Source organism: Daktulosphaira vitifoliae, unplaced genomic scaffold (genome assembly GCF_025091365.1).
Source record: "Daktulosphaira vitifoliae isolate Bord-2020 unplaced genomic scaffold, ASM2509136v1 Scaffold_2, whole genome shotgun sequence".
Lineage (NCBI taxonomy): Eukaryota > Metazoa > Arthropoda > Insecta > Hemiptera > Phylloxeridae > Daktulosphaira > Daktulosphaira vitifoliae.
Window position 1 is genome coordinate 6,172,646 of NW_026099573.1, and position 16,352 is coordinate 6,188,997.

General features: G+C 27.7%; 2 protein-coding genes across 4 annotated transcripts in view; both read right to left on the reverse strand.

The window, feature by feature from the left end:
• LOC126898513 (zinc finger MYND domain-containing protein 10) overlaps positions 1-5,665 on the reverse strand; it is a 25,382-nt gene extending 19,717 nt beyond the window's left edge. For 2 of the 3 annotated variants that reach the window (XM_050672607.1, XM_050672608.1), the window contains exons 1-3: positions 5,530-5,665; positions 1,391-1,499; positions 1,066-1,179 (exon numbers count right to left, since the gene is read on the reverse strand). In XM_050672607.1, coding sequence (XP_050528564.1) covers positions 1,066-1,179; positions 1,391-1,499; positions 5,530-5,612 — 306 coding nt within the window. In that variant the 5' untranslated portion in view covers positions 5,613-5,665. Of the gene's footprint in view, positions 1-1,065; positions 1,180-1,390; positions 1,500-4,666; positions 4,714-5,529 lie in introns of those variants that run through there. The other variant, XM_050672609.1, reaches the window with a different exon arrangement.
• Positions 5,666-8,281: 2,616 nt separating this feature from the next.
• Positions 8,282-9,583, reverse strand: LOC126898517 (uncharacterized). Its single transcript, XM_050672618.1, has 2 exons — positions 9,127-9,583; positions 8,282-8,790 (listed from the first exon to the last, which is right to left on the reverse strand). The coding sequence occupies exons 1-2, from the start codon at positions 9,475-9,477 to the stop codon at positions 8,461-8,463; spliced, it is 681 nt and encodes a 226-aa protein (XP_050528575.1). The 5' UTR covers positions 9,478-9,583; the 3' UTR covers positions 8,282-8,460.
• Between the last annotated feature and the right edge of the window lie 6,769 nt (positions 9,584-16,352).

Here is a 16,352-nt window from a genome sequence, read left to right on the forward strand (position 1 = left end):
AAAAAAAAAAATTTGTCCCGACACTTTTTCTTCTACATTTAAACGGCTGCCGTAGTTAAAAAAACGCTATTTTTGCGTTAAAATTTTAGATTTTCGATTTTTAATTTTCAACTTAAAAATGCTATAACTTTTTGAAAAATGTATGTATCAGCACAATTTTTTTTTTTCTAAATACATTATAAGTACATCTTTCATCTGAAATACATTTTATTAAAATTAGACAATTTCCCCTTATATAGGGGGCGTTCAAAACTTGAAATATTGTAAAAAACATAGATCTTTTTCAACTGAACTTTTGAAAGTGTTCCGGAAATACTGCGTCCTTTAAACATATATAAAATTAAAGCTTATTATATGTACTATAAAATAAAAAAAAAAAATTTGTCCCGACGATCTATCTTCTATGTGCAAATGGCTGTCGAAAATTAAAAAAAAATGTAATGATTGCGATAAAAATTACCTTTTATCGGGATGTTTTTTGTGCTTAAAACTGCCATAACTTTTTCAAAAATTAACAAATAAAAATAATATTTTTTTGTATTAAAACCTTAGATATTTCCCTTTCATTTGATATAATTTTTTTTGGAAATCTACCACTTATTCTGTTCACTGGGGGGATTTAAAATAGTAACTTTTTTACAAAAAATAACTTTTTCAACTTAATTTTTGAAAATGTTCCGGAAATACTGCGTCCTTTAAACATATATCAAATTAAAGCTTATTTTATGTACTACAAAATGAAAACAAAAAATTTGTCCCGACGATCTATCTTCTATACGCAAACGGCTACCGTATTCAAAAATATGCTATTTTAACAAATTTTTTTTTAAAATGAAATACTATCTACAGATTTGCATCGAAGCGTTTCTTATGATAGTGATTTAAATCACTGTCAAATATCATCTATACTTGTCCCATCTATGCCTTGTCTACACTGTGCCTTGACCCCACTGTGCTACAGTTTTTTTACTTAAAAGAGCTATAACTTTTTTAATTTAGCATTTGCGAATTTAGTCACTATGTTTTATTTTATTGATTTTACAAGTGAATAAATTTTGATCTTACAACAAAGTATATAGTAAATGATTGATCGGGATTTCGTGATAAACGCAGCAGTTCTGGCAATACTTTTTCTCTCCACACAGCTATACAAATAGATTCATAAACAATAACAGGCACCTATAAAGAACATTTATTCGTTTTAAATATTAGTTATAATTATTGTATTATTCTTAATCTATGACTATTAGGTGCTTTTCCTTTATAACAAAAGTTTGGTTGGATTAGTTGGGAATATCACAAAACATTTGTCGTCAAAAAAGTTGGGAAGAAATTTTATTAATAAGCCTATCCGTCCTAGCATATGGTAACATTTAATATAATAGTATACTTTTCCATGACTGATAATTTGATCTTTTATATACTCTTCTCGATGTTCAACTGCTTCTATTGTAGCTTGTTGGTTAAGTTTTTGTAAACGATCATGACTTTCAAACCATCTAAAAAAAAAAATTGAAAGCATTGTTGATATAATACAATCAAATATATACTGTGCGATTTTCAAAAATTTTCAGAAGAAAGAAAAGGATCTTCCTATTTTTTATAGTTTTAATAGTATAATTTTTTTGAAAATTCCATTATCATAAAAAAAAAAAAAATAAAGAAATTTTTATTGAAATTGTGGAATAGATCTAACTAACAACTTTTAATTTATTTTATACTTTATAATGATAAATTTTACAAATTAGAAATATTTTCATGCTTAGAAAATATTTCTAGTTTGTTTTATTTATATAGAAATAACATTAATTGAAACTTTTTTTGAAAATTTCTAGATGTCATTTTATAAATTAAACTTAAAAAATTGTTGTCATTGAAATTTATTAGCTTCGATGCGAAGCTGAGATGGTATTGGTTTTACTATGATGTGCTTTTTTTTTTTATTTTTTTTATTGTTTTTTTTTTTTGTGTCTGTTACCACTTTTTCTCAGCTCTCACCGAAAGGATTTCTTTCAACGATACGTCAAAAGATCAAAAATTGTATCTAGTCGAAGACATTACCCTTCAAAATTGAAAAATTTTCCTTCGTTCCCCGTAAATGGGGGAAACCTCCAAAAAAATTACAAATTTAAAAATCGCTAATTTTCGAAATTTTTTCAATTTTTTTTACTTAAAATTACTATAACTTTTTAAAAATGAATATATCAATATAATTTTATTTTATAGATGCATGATATCATTACCTTTCATTTGGTATATTTTTTTTTGTAAATTTGACCCTTTATCTGTCCACAGGGGGCGATTTAAAATGACAACTTTTTCAACTTAAATTTTGAAAGTGTTCCGGAAAGTCTGACACTTTTATATATATCTTAAATTAAAGCTAATGTAATTTACTTTATTATGCAAAAAAAAAATTTGACCTCTGGACTTGTCTTCGTGGTGAAAATGGCTACAAAATGCTATTTTTGTGTGAAATTTCTCGATTTTATATTTTATATTTTTTACTTTAAAATGCTATAACTTTTTAAAATATGTATGGATCAATACAATTTTTTCATGAGAAGTAGTATTTATATACATCTTTCATTCGACATACTGTTTTTTTAAATCGGACCATTTCCCTATATTTGAGGGGGCTTCAAATCTAAAAAATGCATGTAGAAAGTAGAACTATTTCAACTTAACTTTTGAAAATGTTCCGGAAAGTCTGACACTTTTATATATATCTTAAATTAAAGCTAATGTAATATAATTTATTATGGTAAAAAAAATTTCGGACTTTATTTTATTATATTAAAAACATATTAAAAAGTGTATGGATCAACATTATTTTTTTATGAGAAATAATATTTTTTAATAATCCCTTTTTCATTCGACATACTTTATCTTAATTAGGATATTAATAATGAACTAGCAGGTCATGTAGCTTTTGGAATAATACACCAATTTTTTAAAATTNTACTAGCCGGTCATGTAGCTTTTGGAATAATACACCAATTTTTTAAAATTAAAGACTATCTAAAGATTTGCATCGAAGCGTTTTATTTTGATAGTGATTTTAATCACTGTCAGATATTATTATACTTGATCCAACTATGTTACGTCACCACTGTGCCGCGACCCCCTTGTTCTGGGTTTTTTTTTATTTAAATAACTTTTTTTAGTAAGTTAAATTTTTAATTTTGTGTGATTAATTATACTAGTTAAATTGATTTGTATTAAAAAAATAAAATTAGGAGACACTGCATTTTTTGAAATATTATAAAATATTTTAATTCATTTTCCTCGCCTTAATACCAACTATCTTTTCTAGTCACTCAACTCATCCATCTAAGTATTCTTATCTCTGGGACTGTTTTTACCCTGGTACAAGTACTATCATACATATCCTCTATTGTATTAATGTACTGTTTAGGACTTCATAAATGCCTACTATAGAACCTTTTGAGATACTGTATCATACACTATCTCTAAATCTATAAATACCAAACACATCTCTTTTTCCATTTCCTATACTTTTATATTAGTTATCTTATACAAAACACTGGTTTCATTGTTGACTTTCCAGGCAAATGACCAAACTGATTTTTTGTAACTGATGTTTCTCTTCTTATTCTTTTGTCTATTACCTTTTGCCAAATCTTCATATTTTGACTCCTATAAGCTTTATACTTCTATAATTTTCACACTATCCTTTGCTTTTAAATATTGATACTACAACACTATTAATTTTTTTGACATTTCGCTTCTAATATGATTTTATTAAAAAGATCCTTCAACCACTATATGCCAACACCGACTAATATATTCCATATTTCATCTAGTCCTATTGCTTTATTCTTTTTCATCGATGCCACAGCCTATCATAACAATTAAATCTATTGGTCGTTCGTTCTATGAGATATTCTCCAATGTCCCTCTTGGATACTCCTCATTCTGTAATTTTATAAAATATTCTTTCCATCTTTTCATCAAATCTTCATCAATTGATAGCACCCTCTTATCAACACTTTTTATACGCCTTACATAGTGATAATATAAAACCTTTTTTTCTTACTCTTACAAGTACCTAGACTTCTTTTTCACCTTTCTTTGTTCTTAGCTGTAATAAACCAAAAATAAAATAAAATATGTGGTTGGTTAAATGAAAATAAGAATAATAAAATGTTGTGGTTTGGTAGGTGTATATGATTTTTATATGTCAGTTAAAGGAATAAAAATAAAGTAAAATGGTGTGGATTCAAATTTGAAGGTGTAAATGCTTATAATATACCAAAAGACAATTAGAGGGCTAGTTTTTAGTTAGAATAAAAATATAATGTAGCGTATATATGGCCGAATAATAGAAAATTAGACAAGATAATAAATTGCGAATAACACATGTTTAAATGTGACAAAATGTGTAAGGATGTAAAGAATATAATGATATGAATAAAGATGAGTCTAGAAGAGTGAATAAACGGAGTTCAAATACATGAGGGTAATGATCAAATAAATAAAAATGTACACAAACGTTGTGACAAAATAGTAAATTGATCTCAGATTTGAACAATATTGAATAAATGATGTTAATTATTCTACAAAACTTTATTACCTATTTTAATGGTTTATTACGCAATAGAATGTTCATGATTTGATAACGAAAATTTAAATTTGTACTTACCTCTGTATCCCACGTAATGTTTCGATTATTTCAAACAATCCAATGTTAATTATGAGTTCACAATGTGTCTCACTCGCTGTACAATACGCGTTATATAGTAAATAGGACCGTTTAAAAAAAAAAGTTTAATTATAAATAATACGAAACCATTACACAAAATCTATGATTGTTTTATTATATATAAGAGATTCTACACACTCTATATTTTATCCTAAATATAATTCAACATTGTCTCTTATTTGATTTTGTTGAATAAGTATACTTTTGTGAGAGTATATTTTATTGAGATATTGACACTTATGTTTTTAAATAAGGGAACCCTGTTTTGGTGATCTTGCGAATTCATAATATATTCATGTATAAAAAATAACATAATATAATATTATAATATTATAAATGATAACATAATATTACATAGCCTACCATCCAACTCATCATACCTCTTAAATTTCGCCTTACTTACTGCACACCTGGCTCCTTTTACCAATGTTTATACACTATCACTCCTTTTGCTCAATTGTCATACTATGAACTTATTTTTTTTACTTGCTATGATATTTTGAAAACAATTTAAAGAAAAGTATAAAGTATATACATTTTTAGTAATTTAATTATTTTCCCTACATTTAATTATAAACTATTATAATTTTCATTTAGTCACTTCTTACACTATGGTGACTATACATATAATCATATACATACAGTTAGAATTATATTTACTAAATAATACTTCACAATTTTAAGAGTTGGACGCCTATCTATATTTTTCTTAATACTAATGTAAATTAGCCAGTTCTTTTAATAAACGTTTAAAAAATAAAATTTACACTTACATTTTCGTATTGTTATTAAAAAAATAATACCTTTTTGAACCGAGATCTTCCAATTTAGATTTATTGATACAATCGATGAATAAATCAACTTCTCCGTGAGTTATCACTTCCATTTTATACTTGTAATTAATTATATTAAAACCACGATAAAAAATAATGTACCTCGCTAAAGTTCATTGGAATTAGTATTAATTCAGTACTACACATTGTTTGACCAATAACTGTCTGTTGTCCAAGCAACCACAAGATATGATAAAAAGAAAATTATCTAAACTAAGAATTAATATTTTTCTTTATTCAAAAATGAAGGTATTTTTTATAAGCTCAACCAATTTAACTATCCTTGTTTAATATTTTAAATGTAAAGATAAAAATAAAAATTATTATGTATTATAATTATGTTATAATGTGTCATTTACCTATGAAAATCATAAATAAGGAAACGGGTCAATTGTTATAAACGATAAGAACAATAGAAACCCGACCTTAATTATTGATCACCTTATATAAACTTTTTAGATTAAAATGTTGCTTGTTTACTTATGAACGTTTTAAAATTTCGACCGTTTTCGATAATAACGCTGCAAAACACTCATTGTACTCCTATGGGAACCCCAGCTAAGTTAATATATTTGTAACGTTATTATAATATATTACATCAATCTTATATTAATGTTTATATAACATTATTATTTAAAATTGCTGCCTGACACATATACAGAGTGATTTTTTTATCATAACCCACTCAATTACTTGCAGAATAATAATAATTTAAACATTTTTTTTTTTCATTATCTTTAGTTACACATTATTCTTGAATTTTTAACTATGTAATACTTTTTAAGTTCATCCCTTATGCCTTGGAAGGGGGTCAACTTTGTTTTTTTAAATGGTAACACATATTTTTAATTTAATAAAATGTTTGAGTTTTTAATTTAATAGTAAATGGCATTTGAATTTTTAATATAACTTAATTCGTTTATTAGATATAATCATTTAAAGTTTCAAATTTTTGAATTAATATACAGGTATAATACACAAGGGATTACAAATACAGGTAGCTAATTGGTTTTTTATAACATCGATATTAGCAGGTACACAGCATTGTTATTATCAATTGTAGTAAGGCACATTGTTATGAGTTTATAAATACACTAACTGACAATACAGAAAGTATATCTATTGATAATCATAATTGCTAATAAACAATCCGTGACTGAGACAGCAATGTCATAAAAAACCAATTAGCTACCTGTATTTGTAATCCCTTGTGTATTATACCTATATATTAACTCGAAAAATTGAAACTTTAAATGTTTATATTTAATAAACAAATTGAGTTTTATTAGAAATTCAAATGCCATTTATTATTGAATTAAAACCTCAAACATTTTATTAAATTAAAAATATGTGTTACCATTTAAAAAAACAAAGTTGACCCCCCTCCAAGGCATAAGGGATGAACTTAAAAAGTATTACATAGTTAAAAATTCAAGAATAATGTGTAACTAAAGATAATAAAAAAAAAAATGTTTAAATTATTATTATTCTGCAAGTAATTGAGTGGGTTATGATAAAAAAATCACCCTGTATAGTTTAATATAGTACGTTTTTAAATCCAGTTCTAATATTTTATAATTTATCATATAAAAACCCAGCACAGGGGGGTCACGGCACAGTGGTGACGTGGCAAACTTGGGTCAAGTATAATGATATATAACAGTGATTAAAATCACTATCATAAAAAACGCTTCGATGCAAATCTTTAGTTAGTGTTTAATAGCATTATAAATTTAAAAATGTAAAATATAAAATCGCGAAATTTTCACACAAAAATATCATTCAATAGACATTTTCAATGTGAAGCCAAAGAAAGTACGAATTTTTGTTCTATGATAAAGTATATTACATTAGCTTTAATTTCAGAAATATATAAAAGTGTCCGACTTTTCGGAACACTTTCAAAAGTTAAGTTGAAAAAGTATTTTTTTGTGCAAAAGTTGTCATTTTAAATCCACCCCTGTTGTAAGGTAAAGGGTCAGGTTTGTAAAAAAATATACAAAATAAAAAGTAAAGTCATCATGCATTTAGAAAAAAAAATTACATTGATTAGGTGATTTTTAAAAAAGTTATGGTAGTTTTAAGTAAAAAATGTCAAATAATAATGATTTTTCAATTTGTAATATTTTGGAGATTTCCCCCATATACGGGGAACTAGGAAATTTTTTCTATTATTGAGGGTAATTTCTTCGACTAAATACTATTAGTGATCTATTGACGTATTGTTCATCAAAATTGTCCACCGAGAGCTAAGATTGAGCGTTCAAAATCACAAAAAAATAAAATAAAATAAACACATCATAGTAAAATTTATACTTTTTAAGCTTCTCATTGAAGCTAATATCTTAAAAATCTCATTAGAGATCGCAAAAATAGATTCGATTTGTGATCTTTTGACGTATCGTTAAAAGAAATCGATTTGGTGAGAACTGAGAAAAAGTGGTATCAGCCACAAAAAAAAAATACATCATAGTATAATCAATACCTTTTCAGCTTCGAATTGAAGCTAAAAATTAAAATTTAGAAAATTAAATTTAATGAATTTTTTAGTGAAATGGTTATGTATACAATAATGGTATCTTAATAGTAATATATTATGTGGATCATTAATAAGTAAGAATTTTTTATGAATTGTAACCCTTCTTTTTATTTCTTCCCAATTAGAAAGTGTAAAATAATCTTAAGATCTATTTTTATGTAATAGCAATAATATTGACATCCATTTAGGCTTTATGTAATAAAATGTATTTTTATTCAAATTTTTAATGATATGATGACTACATATGTGAATTTTTTCAGTTAAAAATTTGCTCAGTGTTAATTGTGTTTAAGTTTATCATTTTGGTGAACACCAATATGATTTTTTAGATTTTCTATTAGTATTTCACAAATGTCTTTGTACTATAATTTCAGCATGTTGTACACATTGATTCGAGATAATATTGAATCCAATGTAAAGTATAGATCTACTGAATCTGCCATTGCATTGTATGATCCTCTACCACTGATATTTTTTAATAATTGCTGACCATCTGAAAAGTACGTTACACACAAAAAGACAAGCTGAATATGTACTACTAGAACTTTTAGCACTGTGTAGATGATATCTTGGTAACATGATTTTAACCATGTATAGCATATACTTGTAGTCAAACCATATATTATAGACCATCTTTTCCACGTAATTTGTTCAGATAGCATAAGACTTTGGTACGTATTTTCAGGAGCTGTCTAAATTAATTAATATTTTAACAATATTAGTTTATAAATTAACTCAGTTTCTTTAGTTTTTATTACAAAAATATCAAAAGAGATAAAAATTGGTTTTGTAAAGTCCCGATAAGAGTTTATATAAAAAATTCTTTACTTTTCGTACTACACAAGTTAGTCATTTTATTAAAAATACTAGTTTCATGACAAAAAAAAATTGGATGTTCTTTTTCAGATATAATGTATAAATATTAATAAAATAGATTTCAAATTATTATTTTAAAATAAAATACAATTCCATTAAGAAAATTATGCGTATAGATGACTTAGGTTGTGTTTTAATTTACTTAGGCTTACCAGTACTAGTGCTGTTAACCAGAATATTAGTAATAGAGTTGTATTGATGGCTTCAGCTTCATATTTATCTTGACACATCGATTCGGAAATAGCTGAGGTAAGTATAACACCAATGAACAAGGGAATTTTAATGTAATGAGATTGCGCTCTGTATAAATAATGCTTCGTTATTACAATTATAATTGTAAAAATAACTTTTGACGTAAAATAATTTGTCATGATAATATCAATTAGGGTTCGATGGGAAGTGATTAACTTCTGCAACGCAATAGTCATTTGCCAACATATTACAAAATATATTATGTGAGGTATTAAATTTTTAACGAATGCCTTGGTATCATTGAAAATCATTCGTACAGCGTAACATTGTTTTACGAAAAGAAAATAAAAAAACAGTACAATACCGAAAACTAGTGCTATATCTATTAAATTTTCGCCTAATAAAATAATCACGTTCCCATCAATTTGCATGTTATAATTTTTCTACTTTTGTAGTATTAAAATTTTACTAAGATATTCATAGATTTACATAAGTAACATATTTATAAAATAAACAATTAATTACAATCTAGAAATCTTAAAATAAATTATAAGAATTGAAAATAAAGGCCAACAACATATTATACATGAGATATAAAAATATTTTTAATTGGGAAAAAATTATAATTAATCTTAATTTATCAATTATTATGTATTTTTTAATTCATTTATTTCATAAAAGATTGTCAACTTTATAACTTTAAATGACAACATAAATATTTAACCTACTTATGAAATAAAAAATATTAAAAAAATCACTCTGTATATTTTAAAATCTTATTAGTGAGCTTATAATTAATATATTTTAATATTAACAGATGTTATTTATAACGAAAATAATAGCTTATATTGCTGTTATTGCCCTACTAATAAAACAGTATTTATACAGGGTGGCACAGCATTCACTGACAACTTAAAAAGATTTGATTTAGTAAATTTTTTTTTTAGCTTCGATGCGAAGCTGAGAAGGTATTAATTTTACTATGATGTGTTTTTTTATTTTTTTATTTTTTTGTNTTTAATAGTTAATGTATTCGAGGGCTATAATAATAATGTAATTAATGTAATTTTTATAATTAAATAAATAATAAATAAATATTAAAAATAAATGTAAAATGTTTGAAAAAAATTCAAAATTTAGAATAGATTAAAATAAAAAAAAACGGTATCACAGTGGGGACACGGCACAATATGGACGTGACATAATTGGGACAAGTATAGATGATATCTGATAGTGATTAAAATCACTATCATAAAAAACATTACGATGCAAATCTGTAGATAGTGTTTAATTTTAAGATATTGGTAGATTATTTCAAAAACACCAATAACTCATATTCCCTTAAATTTAGTTATTTGATTTATAATTATTTTATATGAATAAATAAAAATTTTAGTAATTAAATTTAGTATGAAATTGATATTCAATAATTTAATATTGTAATTTTTACGGAGATATTATAAAAATAATAAAGTAGTAGTATATTTCTTTATTTTTAACGCGTATAAAAATTTAAAGAGTTTGACGCAATACTTTTTAATAAAAAATATTTGTTACTTAAAATAAAGTTATAAGTTTTATACACTGTACTACAAGGAACTTTCATCAGAAACAAAAATGTACTTTTCAAAATCAACATTTCTCGATGTTTTCAAATGTGCAATTAGACTTTTTCTATCACTTCTAAGTTTTAATATTATTACTTATTATTAAAAAATAAGTATTTATATATAAAAAAAAATAATTAAGAACAAAAAAANTATATAAAAAAAAATAATTAAGAACAAAAAAAAATTGTCTTAAATTAATACTGATATTGATTATTAATATGTTAAAAATAAGGAAAATGACATATTTAACCTATATTGTTAATCGTCAAAAGTTGATTTTTGTGAAAGTTTATAATTAAAAAAAATTAATTTATTACAATTACTTTTAGCTCAATTTGCAAGTTTGAAATTAACATCATTAAATAAAAAAATTTATGAGAATTAAATACATTGTATTGTTAAGATTAATATGCAGTCAGGAAATTTTATAATTACTATTTATAGTAAATTTATCAGAAAAGCTCAATATTTTTTTTGTATTTATAACCAAATAGTTGGCTGAAATAGAAATAATAGTAATCATTTCTTAGTAACTTTTGGTGTTTAAAAATATTCTAGAATTGAAATATTCAAAAGTTAATTAATTTTAATGATTTACTTTAACTAAAAGAATCAATCAAAACAACGTTAGTAAGGATAATAGAGGATTCTAGGGCCCCCGCCTCACTCCCTCACGTTTTATAGGGGCTGGGGAGGGGCGTGGTCTAGGTCATACATAGGGCGTGGTCTCATGATGGGGGAGGGGGGTAATGACTGTGTTCAAGGTTATACAGTGGCCCGTTGCACTGCACTACAGTGAAGGTGTGATCGGGCTTTACGGGGCTACGAAACGTCAGCACGAACGCAATCTCCCTAGCTCGGGGAATCGGGCGCGTCCTCAAATTGCGGATAGAGGAACGGCCTGCAGATATACAGATTAGCCGCGAAATAAGCAGTCTATTCGTTTGGACTGACGAATAAGCGGTAGCGTTTAGGTGAGAATGGAGAACTATGGCAACGCAACCAGTGAAGTTAGCCGCTCATTGGCCGGAGGGACTGGCTATGAGGGCAACCCCCTCAAAACATATTTACATATGACAATGACACAGAACGGAGGAAAGGCTACTGCATCAGGGGATTCGGATGCCCCAGTGTCGGCGGTTGGTGGGGGGCGTACCAACCAGGAGTCGTCATCAATTGAAATCGCACCAAATGCAGGAGTGTTGAGGCAGGCTCCTGCAGCTAACCACGGGGTTGGTACTGCGACTACAGGGAGTGGTGGTGACCAAGCCACTCCCGCCGGTGAAATAGCCGGGAGGGTATTCGCATCAGATTGCGCGGAGATTGGACTGATTATCGTAGCGGCCACCCCCTTAGAAGCAACAGCGAAGCCCTCCATTTTGGAGAGGTTGGAAAGTGAAGACTGTCAATTTTGTGCCGTGCTTCTTGCACAACCTTTCAGAATATGACGCACATTTCATAGTCAATGAATTGGGGTACGACGAGCAAAGGATTTCGGTCATACCTAATTCCGAAGAGAAGTATATTTTGTTCACGAAACACGTGACCAATAACTTTTCCATACGGTTCGTCGACACCTTCCAATTCATGGCCTCCTCCCTGTGCACCTTGGCCGGTAACCTAATGACGCCTGACTTCGTTAAATTCCGGGAGACGGCCAAGGTGTTCCGCTCGGAAGACATGACGTTGGTGATGCGTAAGGGCGTATACCCCTACGAGTACACTGATAGTTGGGCTAAATTAGACGAAATGGAACTACCACCTCAGGACGCTTTCTATAGTTAATTGATTGAGTCCAATATTGATGACGACGACTATAGACATGCCCCAAAAATTTTTTTTTTGTCTTAATAATTGTTTTTTTTTCTTTTGTCCCTTCATTTTCAGAGTGGTTTTTGCCATCGGGTTTTGTCCACTACTAACTTAACTGTCATTATTTAATAAAGTTCCCTTAATATTCTTAATCAACAAAAATATTTTTATTGCGTATCTTAAATATCTTCAATCTTCACGTGTATATTATTTTTTTTTACCTTTAATAATTCTCCCTAGTTTTAAGGTAACGGTCTTCGACATACTAAAGTATGTTCACCACTGGTAACATCAAACAAAACATATTTTGTTTTATTTACAAGGTATTAGCATATTATAGTCTACAACAACACTTGATATTTTAGTATACAGGGTGTCCCAGAATTTTGAAGTTTCGGAAATGCTTAGTGCATACCCCTCAAATTTATTTGTATACATATGAAAAAGAACACAAAAAAATTTCAGGTCGATCAAACAAGTTTAACCCGTGCCGACTTGGGGTTGAAAATTAGTTAAAAGGGGCAGTTTTTCAGTTATTTGCTATTGACTCGTTAATTAGTGCTCTCACAAAAAAAAAATATAGGAAATAAATTGTAGATATAAATGATGTGTATAACTTAAGTTTCTATAATATTTCTTCTAAACCCACTAGTTTTCTAGAAAAATTGAAAAATAAGTATTACTTTGCAAAACTGTCGAAATTAGGATATTTACGAATATTGCATCATATCTGACGAATCGTTTATAATAAGAAGTAATATTTCATATAAAAATTGTTCAAATTTTAATTTTCTAAACAAAAAGTAATGAGTAAAATTTTCATTAGGGCGATCGTTTTATTGTTTTAACATGATTAATATTTATTTTTACAAAATATATGAGTATTATTGGTTAATTTCGTTTATCATCTGTTATGTTATAACAAAATTTCTTATGAAATATGGTGATAATATTATTGTATTATCTACATATAGAGTAAAATTGTTTTGCTATTATTAAATATTTCCACAAATCATGAAAAGATTACGACTTATGATAATGAATTCTTTATTATACTACTTTAGTCGCCTGCGTTATTACATTGATTTTGTTTACCTCCGTGCAGCCTATTTTATATTTTTAATTTAACGTAGCGTCAGTTTTAATTTTTATGTTATTTTGAAGTATAAAATATCAAGTTTAATTATTATATTTAGTGAAAGTTTTATTTATCAATAAATATGTCACTAGTATTGAGGAGTTCCAAAAAAGAAATATTCTTAATAGGTGACATAAAACATCAAATTACGGGTTCAAAACTTCCTTCTAATGGTCAAGTACTTGCTGTTTTATTTTATAATATGCGTGAAGTAAAATTAACCGTGAGTGTATTATATTTTGGACAAAGGCGCGAATACCAACAAAATCAATACCAAACTGTGTAAAAAAACTTNAACAAAATCAATACCAAACTGTGTAAAAAAACTTGTTGACTTGTATCACATTTGGAGAGACCTGCAGAAGAATGCAAATAAAGCAAACGATTTATTTCAACAACGTGAGCAAGCATTCATAAAAAATTTAGATTATTTTTTTTGATATTGCTCATGCGGATGCAAATAAATTAATTAAAATTGAGGATGACAAGATATTCCTGCAACGCCAAAGAGAGCCTGGACGACCTGGACACTTAGCTGGTGTGGATAAAAAGTTAGCAGATAAGGAGGAAAGAGCACGACTTAAGTCTATTGCAAAAGAAAATAGGAAAATAAAGTATTTAACTCCATCAATTTCTTCAGAATTAAATGCACATATGCAGGATGTTTCATCTTGCAGTTCTGGTGAAATGATAGATTTACAAACAAATTTACCAATTGTATCGGAGAACACACATTCTAAAAATGAAACTATTACAATTGTAGCAAAAAAATAATTTATTACTCCAAAATTAGTAGCTGCGCTAGATAGATGTCAATGAAGCACAAGAGACTCTGTATTTATCCTTCAAGCTACCCTTGAAGCACTAGAGTATAATACAGACAAATTTACTATCAGTAAGTCATCTGTACAACGAATCCGTACAGAAAAACGCAAAGAGCGTGCAAATGCCATAAAAGTGGATTTTCAGAATGAAGTACCAGACATTGTTACGGTACACTGGGATGGAAAACTGTTGCCTGCACTAGAAAATCGTAATAAAAAAGAAGAACGACTCCCTATTGTTATTTCATTCAGAAATAAAGAACAACTGATTTCTGTGCCAAAATTAGAAAACTCCACTGGTAAAGAACAAGCAAGAGCTATTTGGAATGCTATCACTAATTGGAATCTTGAAGATAAAGTGCTAATTTTATGCTGTGATACAACAGCTTCCAATACAGGACGCATTAATGGCGCATGTTCCTTATTAGAGCAAAGACTTGATAGAGAGTTGCTTATTTTTGCTTGTCGCCATCATATTTATGAGCTGGCACTAAAAAGCGTTTTTGAATTAAAAATCAGTCACGTGACTAATAGTCCCGATATTCCACTATTCAAAAAATTTAAAGAAAATTGGAAAAATGTCAAACCCACCGAGATAAAATTTTATAGAGAATTCGTAGAAACTTATATAAGCACAACAAAAATTGAAGCTCTACTTGAATTTTACCATGCTGAATTAAAAAAAAAAATTGTCAGAGATGACTATCGAGAGCTGATAGAACTTTCAATAATATTTTTAGGAGGAGATTTAGAGAAAAAGTTTAAAATTAGGCCTCCAGGAGCAATGCACCAAGCGAGATGGATGGCAATATGAAAATATCACTACTTAGTTCTCAACAAAATATTACTAACCAGGATAAAACCGCGTTGCTAGATGTTTGCTTATTCATTGTTACTACTTACGTGAAGCCTTGGCTTAAATGTGTTCTTGCAGTGAAATCACCTCATCAAGACTTATGTTTTCTAAAGTCATTAAAAGCTTATGAAACCATTGACATAAGTATTTCGAAAGTGGCACTGCAAAAATTTAGTCAGCATTTATGGTACTTAACTGATGAAATTGTAATCTTAGCACTATTTGACGATGAAGTTGAACCAGATATAAAACGATTTATGGTAAAAAATTTAACAAAAAAAAGTGAATGTACATTTGGAAAACGATACATACCGACAAAGGAAGAACTTGGCGGTTTGTTATACGGTTAGTATGAAAGATAAACGTGTATATTTTAATATGATTTGTTATTTAATGATAACTGTAAATTATTTTATTTTAGACAAACATATCTGTGATTTTGTGTCAGCCAAAAGTAAGTTCTTATTTACCCGTTTAAAAATTTATGATAGTTTCTGAACGAATGTCCATTATCATGGGTGACAAACGCCTCATATATAGCAGCCCATAAAACTGTATCAACACTGAAAGCTGTAAATGATACTGCTGAAAGGGCTGTTAAGTTGATGCAAGATTTTCATGGTTTGATTACAGTCGAAGAGGAGCAAAAACAATTTTTGTTGCGTTGTGTGCAAGAAAATTATACCCAAATTCGAACAAAGAAACTCTCAAGAGAAAATATCCCCAATAATAATTTTTTATAAGTACCAGCATTGTAATTATAATTTCTTTAAAATTAAAATAAACATGATAAAATTATCATTTCCAGTTGGTATTTTTTTAATTTGTTGTGTATTAGCATAAACAGAATTTGACTACAAACAACTTAACCAATAATACTCATATATTTTGTAAAAATAAATATTAATCATGTTAAAACAATAAAACGATCGCCCTAATGAAAATT